Source organism: Halyomorpha halys, unplaced genomic scaffold (assembly GCF_000696795.3).
Source record: "Halyomorpha halys isolate HHAL.00 unplaced genomic scaffold, Hhal_1.1 Scaffold106.1, whole genome shotgun sequence".
In the NCBI taxonomy this organism is placed as follows: Eukaryota; Metazoa; Arthropoda; class Insecta; order Hemiptera; family Pentatomidae; genus Halyomorpha; species Halyomorpha halys.
This window is the reverse complement of record NW_027111449.1, coordinates 477361-488398: the sequence shown is the minus strand read 5'-3', so window position 1 is coordinate 488398 and position 11038 is coordinate 477361. Positions and strand designations below refer to the sequence as shown.

The following is an 11038-nucleotide window of genomic DNA, read 5'->3' as shown; positions in this document are numbered from 1 at the left end:
TTCTATCAGTGGGTAGATTCTCCACATGTTTTTATCATGTCACTATGTCACCTACAGCAAATTTACTTGTTGTATATATGTGTATACAGTTGTAAATATCAATAAATAAATTATTATTATTATTTTTTTGTGTCAAAGTAAAAAAGCACCATGAGTGAGTAGCTTAATATCCAACCTAGGGGGAGGGAGTGAGCAGAAAGTGGCCAACAAGGAGAAAGATCTGCAAAACCTTAGTCATATTTTATGGGGAAGTTCGACAATCACTTGTATATAATATACCCACCAATTCATCTCAGAAATTAAAATTGTATTTTATATACCCAAATTTCATGCAATCGGTAATAAACATTTAACTAACAATACTGAGCAATATTGCACCCTGTTTTGGCCTAATTATTATCCCATATTATCATTTTTTTTTATTATAATAAATCAAGAACCAGAGGCTTCATTTTTTATTTACAATAATTTATTTATTTTATCCTTTTAATAATGCAATTTACGGCACTAATTTAACAGAAATAGTAATATATTAATTAATGGTGATAATATCTCCCAAGTGATGAAATATCAGGATTGTACATTGGCACATCTACAGATGAAATAAAATTGTCTAAAAAATAGCATTTTATTGTTTGACATAAAACCAGACATACATATGATTTCTTTATGATGATTGGTACTAATGATGAGATAGGAGTAAGACACACCTTAGATATCCACATGTTCATCTGCTTTGTGGTGATCAGAAAGTACCTCCTTTAAGGCTACCTTATCCAACTCCTCCTCCTCCTCTTCTGTCTCTTCCTCACCATCACTTCCTCTCTTCATATCACCATCATCTTTTGGCCTGATCGTCTCCGTTTCTTTCATGAAAGAATCTAATAATTTCGTCCAATCGACGTCTTCTCTAAAATCGGTTTCTGAAGTGATTTTGTGAATGTATTTTTCGTCATAAATTTCTTCTTCAGACCTCGATGACCAATCAGACTGTTCATCACTGTCTGACTCTCCAGAGTCTCCAGGCAACCTAAATATTCTATCCTTTTTCTTTTTCTGGAATAATGGTTCAGGGGTTCTGAAAAAATTCAACATTACCAATGCCTTTTTCTCGTACAGTCTGTTAGCCTTGTCAACGGAATCTCTTATCTTTAAAACAGCCTTTCTGTTTCTTAGGATTTCTGTTCTGAAAATTAAAATGAAATGTATCAGATACGACATGTTATATAAATTAAAGGATCAATAATTAATTATGAATTCATTATCTTTCGTATAAAATATTTAATTTTATCATGACATCAACATTTCAGAGCTTTACCCCATCTTCATGAAATATTAAGAATAAATCAAACGAATAATAGGGTTTTATGATTTAAATTATCATTATTTTTTTAAATCTAAATTGTCTATGTTATTATGGGAAATTAATCAGAATATCTTCACGAATTTTTTCAACTATTTATAAGTTCCTGTGGTCTTATTCCTATTTTTTCAAATTGTATATGAAAATGAACCAGATATAATATTCATAATCAACTTTTCGCAAAAAAGATAAAATTAAAAATTATTTCAAATATAATAATAATTTTACAAAAAAGAATAATAATTTTACGAAAAGAAGAGTAAAAGCAAGGAGGTTAGGTGGACCTCCCTTACCACTGTGGAAGGCAAACAGTTCAGAAAATAGATTTTTATTTTTCTATTACAATAAAAATTCGTATTTTAGGATAACGATGTCATCCTGCAAGCAATACACAATATAACAAAGCCATTTACACGGAATATATCAGCGCCAAATCTGCTAAAGTAGCATCCTTATTGTCACGCTTTATGTCAAACGTTGGAGGTCCAAGGGAAAGTCGCAGAAAGCTTCTTACTACAGTTGTCTCCTCAATTATTGTTATATGCAGCTCCAATTTGGAATGATGCGATGGTTACCAAATCATACAGGCGACAGATGATTTCCGTTTATCCCAGAGTTTCCTTTAGGACGGTAAGTGCTTTTCGGACTGTTTCCTACGAGGCAGTGTGCATGATAGACAGAATGCCGTCGGTGGAACTCCTTGTTGTAGAAAGAAGTAGCCACTACAGAGGACGCTCTCACGTTTCCAGAGAATACGAGCGGAAAATAACCATCGATCAGTGACAACAACATTGGGAGGCTGCAGATTCCGGTAGGTGGCCTCGTAGGCCGATGTTTGTTAGTGGTATGGTCGCCGGCATGGTGAGGTGGATTTCTATGTAACCCAACTGTTAACCGGACATGGATGCTTTAGAGTCTACCAGTACCGATTCAAACTGGCAACACAGCAGAATGTCCTGCATGCCAGGCTATACAGGAGACAGTCGAGCACGTGTTTTTTGCTTGTATTCACTCAGGAGAGAAGCTGCGCTCAGACCAGCATTGGGACGCAGTGAAGAGATTCTCCGCAGTCGTCCTTAAGAGGTTGAGAGCGGAAGAGAGGGCTAGGAAGCAATGAACACGATGCGAAGAAAATAATGAGGCGGCACTCAGCCATTTTCCTCCATGAAGTAATGCCTAGCGGCGGTTCCGCGGAGAGGAAGGGACAGGTGTTGGGCGGTGGTTTCAGTGGGTAAGAATCCCACACACGGATAGGTACGAGCCTATCATGTACCTCAAAACGTACATTGCCATCGAAAACTTGAATTAACAATTTTGCACTATCGTATTAATGCAACTTACTATTATTCTAAATATAGGTAAGTGAAAGTAAACATTTTATATTGATGTTGATTCCATACTAAACAATTCCAGCTATATTTTTTTCTAATTAAAAGGATTGATTTGACATGAATACGTGCTCATATTTCTTTCTTATTTTGTGCCCTTTAGTAATCCATTGATTTCTACCATATTTTAGTGATATCTAATGACATATTATATTTTTGAAATGTAAGTTGCCTAGTCTAAATAAAATGTAACCTCTGAAGATGTGCTGTTTCCTTAGCGTGCCACTCTTTCAGCTTTGACACTATGTAATCTTCCTTAAGGTCTATGGCCAGGGTATGTTTATCATGGCAGGCTATTATTGCGTTGCTCAGCGAATCTTTATCACAGACAATCTGGTAAAAGAATAATAAAAAAAAAAAAATGATTAAAATATTAATATCACATTATATGGGTCATTCTCACAGAAAGGGACAGAAGTATTGCCAAGATCATTTGTGTTTTTAAAACAGTTTTAATTTATGTATCAAATTTTTGGAACTGGTTTTAACAAGGCAGAATGTTTCAGAAAATTCTATGTATCGTCAAGATTCTGTTCATCATGAACCTACATAATGCTATGATGATAATCTTTGTTTTGATGTGCTAAAATTGAGGATATGTCATCAACTGGAAAGAAATTATAGAACTAATAAAATAATGAATGGTTTTATCTTGTATTGAATTATTACCATAATCTTACACTTTATTTTATTATTTAATTTAATATTTTGATGTTCACTAAACGTTTTTAGAAATATAACTTTCTTTTATTTTCCTAAACCTACTAAATATTCACAGAAATACAGGATTTATATTCTTTATTCATAAATAAAATATTTATTTTTTAAATGGGCACTTAATTACAAGTTTTTAACAGCGATTCCCAATTTTTTTTCCAGTTTGATTGGAGTACTTTCATATTTATGAAAATTTGAACTTACAACTGGTCTTTTCTATGAGAATAATCCATTTCTGAAACTTGTCTGGTTATAATCTGGATAGATTTTTTATAAGATAATTTAAATTTGAATGAGTGAAATTAATTTCATTTGGTGCTCCATGTCTTTAGAACTACCTATAGCACTACAAAATTTAAAGGGATGTTACTTAAAGTAAAGTAAATTTGTTTAGATATAAGACGTAACAGAGCTATTTACGTTCAATAGTTACTCAAATACAGTTTTTCAAAAAGCACCCTTTTTTTTCTTTCAAATAATAATACATTGATATTTTGTGAATTTAATTTGACAAATATCATGGCAACTACTCCCATAATGCATACATCTAGTTGCTCTCAATTTGTGATGAGTAGCAGTTTCCATAATATTCACTAAAATAAATTCAGAAAATGTTCATTTCTCTGGTTCGGAAAAAACTTTATCTCCTCAGTACTATTAGACATATTGTTGTTTATTAGCACCCAAGGTAGTCAAATGTACTATAATGTAGTTAATAGCGTTTATCTTCGTGGGAGCAGCCGGTTCCATAGTATTAGCTCAAATAATTTACATAATCTGATTTTTCGTTATTTGGAAGACATTGTTCCATTTTCAAAATTTTTTTAGAAACTGTATCTCAAGAAGTATTGAACGTGTAGCGACGATACCTATGAGCGACAGCTAGAATTAACATCGTTATCACTTCCCGCCAAAAGCAGATCTTCAGCACTTCCCGCCAAGTGGCACCAACCATGTCTCTTCGGATGCTGTGTGGTGTTTATTTATTCATTGAAGTGTAAGTAATTTAATAATTTTATGTGTAAACCAACAATGTCAGTATTATTATAATTGTAAATATATTACTTTAATGTATACTGATACGTCTCATTTTACGCTTGTTTCTGATGGTCACCATCGTTTCCCTACACCTTTAATCCTATCGTAAGAACCTGTTGCAAGTACCCAGTTTGGACTTGCATTCCCTTTCGTGCCTTCAGACTAGCACTCTACAGAACGAAGTTTCTTTCTGAAAGGATCTGGGGCTAGCATCCGGTTAGGACTTGCATTCACCTTCAAGACTGCAAACTAGTACCCTGCAGAGCGAAGTTTCCACCCTTCCAGGACTTACGGCTAGCTCCAGAAAGGTCCATCTTGTCCATTCGCCTCTTAACTTGCAACGTAATCTATTTAAGCACGTATTGTCAAGATCTTCTGGTATAGAGTACCACACATTGTCAATTGGAGTACTAGCTGAAACAACCTCGACAAACGTAAAGCCCTCAATCAAAGCTCATATTTTAGAAAATTAGCTTTACTTTAATAATGTGATTTGATGATTTTTTGTTGTTGTAAGTAGTTTTAAATATATGGAGCTCGGAATCAAAAATGAATGAAAATTATAACTTTTCATTAAATTTTGTCTTTCGAAAAAGATTAACTTCAGGGATCGTCTACCTTAAATACTTCGATATTTAATTGGTAATGACATTTATTATACTTCTTATATAGTTTAGATAAAAACTGAGAAGATAACTAGAATTTTTTTTTTACTTGAAAGAACTCAATATGAATTTTTAGTAGAGCAGCCGTTATTTTTTATTTCCCCTTACCATAGTTGGCAGGGTCATCAATTTTGACTCAACGGTGTATAGTTTTCGTTAAATTAGGGAGGGATACATTCTTTTTGCCCCTCTTGAGCTCTTTAGCCATATGCTGACTCCCAAGACTCACCACTAATGTGCCGCTATTATTAGCTATATAAACAATAGCTAAGTAGTTTATACAGCTAATCATGTTAAATATTTCATGATGATATTGTTTCATCTATCAGTCTGAATAATTTATGTATTTATATTTATATATAAATGTATTCACTAAGTTATCCTATACATATTTTGTCTATTATTGTAGTGTTAGCGACTATAAACCCAACTCCATTCTGCATCATAAGAATGTTTTATGGTTATAGTATTCTCTAATTGCTCACATATTAGTTGCTAAAGAGCGACAAGCCTTTAGAAAAGAAATTCAATTCTAAAAGTTTTAGTTCTCAATAGATTTCATTATTTTTATTTAACCTAATTAATTTCGTATACTTCAAAAATTAACCAATGAAATCCCTCATACAAATGCATGAAGCCATAACAGGATCATGCTTCTGGAAAAAGTAGGGATACAAAAAGGTAAAAAATAAAAGTAGATATCGATTGTAAAAAAAGAAAATATTTACGGCATTTCAAAAAGAAGGAATTAATGGAATTCTAGTAAAAAAATCATTTTTAAATGTGACATCAGTTATGTAAAGTTTATTTATAGACACGAAAGAAAACTATAGAAGAAAGAAAAGATAGGTTTAACAGGAGTATGAACTTACGTTTCGCAGTAATATAGGGACGTTCATCCTATCAGTTCTCTGATAGACTTCTACCATGTATTTGTTTAATTTAACGGTCATATCGTCTATGAAGTCTGTTTCTGAATCCCTCAATTGCGTGAAGTACGTTTGAGATTTCTCGATGAATACATTTATTATGTCAAAGAGGCCGCTTTCATATAAATTGATAACAGCCTAAAAATTAAATTAATTACAAATAAAAATTTCTTTGACATGATAAGGTATATCTATTCTACAATATAAGAGCTTTGCCTCATTTTTGTCGTAGGTTTTCATTTCTACTTCCATCAACTTGTACCATTCTTCTTCGAATTGATCTCTAGCCATTGCTAAGATTTCTTCGAACTCTTCCAGGGTCTTATGTAATACATATTCATCATTTGACCTGAACTGTTTTGCGTTTGCTTGCAAGAACTTGCCCATTTGTGAAACAAGGTGTTTCCATTTGCGTAGTAATTCTACCTGTTGGCTAACAGTAATAATATGCTGTGTTATTCTAAAATGCATTTTATTATTAATAATTATAATAAAATAAAAAAACAACATAAAATATGATTGAAGAATAATTCAAATGGCATCTTTATTAATAAGGATACCATTTGATTTATTTAATAGATAAATACCAGTCTCAAAAATTTGTATAAATTATATAAAATGATTATAGAAGTTTTATTGTCTTAAGTTTATACTGAAAACGGTTGTATAATCCCGAATCGTAAGAAATGATTAGAAACAAGCTAAATAGAAAAAGACTAAATGATAATTTAATGTATAATTATTAAACTTGTCATTTACAATATTATATTATATTATCTAATAGTGCATACAATGTGTTTAATTAACCATAAAATACTCGAAAGAGTTCTGACTATCTATGTTTTTGTTCCTAAATTTCATGAATTTAGTGTTGTTTTTTTTGTTTTGTTTTTTTATCACTGTATTTTGATTTCACTTTGAGTATTGGTGCCATATGTTTCTCCAATTAAGTGTTTCTCCTGTTGGATGTTTCTCCAATCTTTCAAGCTCTTTCTTCCACTATTAAAAATGAAAAGCAGGTTCCATATGACTGTGTTTTCTTAATGCTTATATATTTACTTGAAAAACAAAGAAAAAAAGAGCTATCTCAAACAATGAATTTAGAATTTTTTTTTAATTTACCTATATTCTGTTTTTTACTTTACCTCAGACAGTTGAAGTTGAAACAAACATAAATCTTTCAATTGAATCGAGTTTTTTATCAGTAGTTATATCACCGCTACTTTGCATGAATAGTTGCACATCTGGCAAAAAAGAGTTTTGATTTTATTTAGAATTGAACGTGTTCCAAAGATAGTACTGTACACAACGGTTACATTTTGTAATACAGACTTTCCTAAAGCTATTAGAGTTATTACAAATTGATTCTAATCTACGCTACACTGTATGGAATACCTCTAATACAAAATAAAACTATTTTTTTTTTCAAGAGATGTGCCACTATTCAAAAATGTCAAAGAAAAGATCCTTTTGACAACTAAAATTCTACACCAAAAACTTTTTTAGTTTATTAAAATTTTTCTCTGTCAAATAGGTGTTACGAATCATCATTTTCTTTAAAATTTTAACTTATTTACATGAGATACTCCTATTATAATGTTTTAAATAACAGCTTTTCAAAAGTGGATTTATAGACTTTTGATAGAAAATTCCTCGAATGTAATTAATTGTCAATCCAATGACAATTGGTGCTACAGATTTGACATGACTAGGTCCTCATAAAATTATAATCATATTTTATGTTGTGATAATAATCATTATTTTGATTAGGGTATTACTGAAATGATTGCTGTTCAGCGGCCTTTTGATTTCCTTCCCACGAATTTACGAATATGTCTACTTCTTTTAAACGCCGTTTGTAATTATCTTCTCCAGCCTTACATATGTCCATACATATCTCGTTCACTGATGTCCTCAACCTGTTATTGGAAAACAATCTGATTAGTGAGGAAAATATTAATTAAAAGTTAATATTTATGTAGAGGATGTGACGTTGATTTACTACTGACTGTAGGATCTCACTTTGTTTCCACTTTTATCCATGGAATAATTAAATAGGTCGAGAATTCATCCTCTTTTCTCTCTTCTCATAGTAGTGTAAAGCATTGATGTTGAGGATTGATTTAGACAAAGAAGATTGATTTTAATTTTATCTTTAACATAAGGAGCATTAATTCTGTTATCATTTTTACATTGGTTTGTTTCGATTAATCAGTAATAATTGATAATTTTACCATTTTTAGCAATACTGAAGATATGGCATAGATATCATAGTTATGCAGGCATAGATTGATAACAAAGGCAGATAGCATCAGTATTCAGGTATAGATAGAAACATAGAAAGATAAAATAGGTATGCAGGGATAGATAGATATCAAAGATAGATAGCATAGGTAGTTAATACTGGTCTTCAAGGATGAGTAGATACTAAATAGCCTCTTGTTCACAAGATTGTCACTTGCACCTCATGGCTTCTCCTCCACTCGTACATTATTGAGCTACAACCAATGGAGTAGTGTTGACAGTAAACAAACCTACATAAAAGACTCTACATTTCATTATATATTTCTTTTACTTCTGGAAGAAAAAATATGGCGACAATTTTCCTATTATGAACTGGATAACCGGTAAACTGCCAGAAACGTTACTCAAATGTTGAAATAAAGTAAATAACTTTATTTATAACTAAAAGGTTTAACTCTTCTATAAAAACATAACACAAATAATTTATGTACCCTTTTGAACTGTATTAGGCGAAAACGTGAAATTTATAATTTACTTACATTTTTTATTTTCCGGAAGTACAGATGATACTTTACGAAAATAGTTCCAATTCTACCTAAGGTTCAGAATAAAAATTCTTTAGCGTGGAAAATAAAAGTATTTGAGCTTCCTTCATTAGCTGCAGATAATCATTTAGAGGAAGCACAAAGCCACACAGTACAAAATATAGACAAAGTTGTAGAAGGCCATTGAAAAATCCTACTATTTTTAAGCTTTAAAATGAAATTAATGATTTATACATGACCTGTCGTAGGTTTCGAAGACCTGTGGGCCGATGTCTTTAAAGGCTTTCCCTTCTATATCATTGAAGAACATCCGGTTGAAGAGTTGGTTCGTCCCTAGGCCTTCGATGAAGGCGTCGGCGAAGAAGTCTTCCTTCTCCTTCCTTATTTTCATTTGTTCTTCTTCGTTTTGTCTTTTGGTTTCTTCGATTTCTAACAGGTCAAGCTCTGCCCTGTAAATAGAAAGAATTTCAGCACACATTTTCTTCGATAGTTCTTTATTTAAATAGTTTAATAAAATATATATTTTTGTAGTAGCCTTTACAAATATACATGAACTGTTTCTCATGAAAATTTAACCCAATGGTTTAAAAATTTAAATCATGGTAACTGACAAAGATGGCTGCCCCATGCAGTCTGCTTTTTGATGATGAAAACTAATATTTTGGTGGATATAATAATGATGGAAACATTAAATCTAGTATTTTAGTTTCCAGTAATAGTGCTCACAGCAGCTCTTTTGCTGAAGTCCAGGACTATGATGATTCTAGTATGAGTGCTAACTAATTGGGCTTAGTTACTCGTAAAAAATATAAGAAAATATATATGTACTTCTTAACCTGTTTTGAAGTAAAACGTGGTATCTACTGCATTTACGAAGTTTTCAGCCTCATAGCCAAAAAAAGTTTAAAATTTACCCAAGTTAAACACGTAACTCGAGTAAATTTTTAACTTTTTTTCATCAACTATAAATTGAGTACGTGTTAAATGAACTTGATAAAACTTCCACATAATGCATAACTTTGAATTAACTTCAAAATGTTTCATTATATCATCATTATCATTAAAGTGGACATGGCATCGGCTGCAGTTACCATGTTTTGCACTAGGTAAAATAGCTTACGGTCTTTTCTGTAATCATGGCATAGTTCAGTTCTGTTGGGAAGAATTGGGCACTTTTTAAATAATGTATTTATCAAATAAATTGAATCGTTATTTCACCAAATAATTATGTTTCTTGTTTGAATAATTATATTTATTTTTAATTGCATTATTTTCTTTGGAAGTCTAGTTTATTTTAAAAGATACATTTGCATTTTAATATTTTATATTATAATATTCAAGCGTAATAGTAATAATCACTAAGGGTGGTTTGGCCGGCGTTGCCTAGCAACGGACCGTCGTTCGACCTTTTTAAACCAGCTGTTATTAATTAATCGTCAGTATAACTAATGAGTTATACTAGTTGTAGTTATGAGTTATAGATCAGCCCTACCTGGGTTCAGTGTTTGGGTGGTTCTTTGAAGCCTCCTTCAAGAAGACTTCTTCCATTTGCGGTGGCTCCATTATGATTATTTGATGAAATAATCACAAAAAAAATCAAAAAAAAAAAACCTGTACTATGAAATAATTATTTCGTGAAATAAATATTTATTAAAATAAAGAAATAAAGTTTGCCTTGTTATAGAGTGGCTTTATTTCCTGATTATTAAATTATCTAATCTTGAAAACAATTTTAAATTGTAATACCTAAATAAAAAAGTGGGCGGTAAACTTTCCCTCCGCCCTGGGCGGCTGACACCCACGCTACAATACTGCGCATGTACGCTGAGACTGTATCTAATTGTGTTTCGGACGATTGTTTAGTTGTGTTATTTAGAAGCGTAAAATCTACCACTTGTCAACTTTTATCATTTCAAGAGGCATAAAATTAAATATAAATAACTGATTTATGGCTCGATATTAAGAAAGCGGCCACTCACGCTGTTATAATTACAATTACAGTATTACAAATCATTTTTTTTTATTACCAGTAGGTGTATATATGTGTATGTATATATTTGTAAATGCCTTTTTCTTTGTTCCAGGAGGATAGAAAAAAACAACAAAAAAAACCAGTAGGTCGCCGAATAATTATTTCTATCTTTTGATA

At 31.6% G+C, this 11038-nt stretch overlaps 1 protein-coding gene and 1 long non-coding RNA gene across 5 annotated transcripts in view; one reads left to right on the top strand and one right to left on the bottom strand.

The window, feature by feature from the left end:
* Positions 1–11038, top strand: part of LOC112211156 (uncharacterized) — a 20484-nt gene that overhangs the window by 2243 nt on the left and 7203 nt on the right. Inside the window, exon 2 of the long non-coding RNA XR_002945467.2 lies at positions 4297–4465. This is a non-coding gene — a long non-coding RNA (uncharacterized lncRNA). The remainder of the gene's footprint in view (positions 1–4296; positions 4466–11038) is intronic.
* LOC106677660 (dynein regulatory complex subunit 3) overlaps positions 610–11038 on the bottom strand; it is a 26494-nt gene continuing 16065 nt past the window's right edge. For all 4 annotated transcript variants that reach the window (XM_024362295.2, XM_067049443.1, XM_014415705.3 and 1 more), the window contains 6 exons: positions 9129–9338; positions 7879–8019; positions 6317–6533; positions 6044–6238; positions 2945–3084; positions 610–1186 (listed from right to left, as the gene is read on the bottom strand). In XM_024362295.2, coding sequence (XP_024218063.1) covers positions 712–1186; positions 2945–3084; positions 6044–6238; positions 6317–6533; positions 7879–8019; positions 9129–9338 — 1378 coding nt within the window. In that variant the 3' untranslated portion in view covers positions 610–711. The remainder of the gene's footprint in view (positions 1187–2944; positions 3085–6043; positions 6239–6316; positions 6534–7878; positions 8020–9128; positions 9339–11038) is intronic.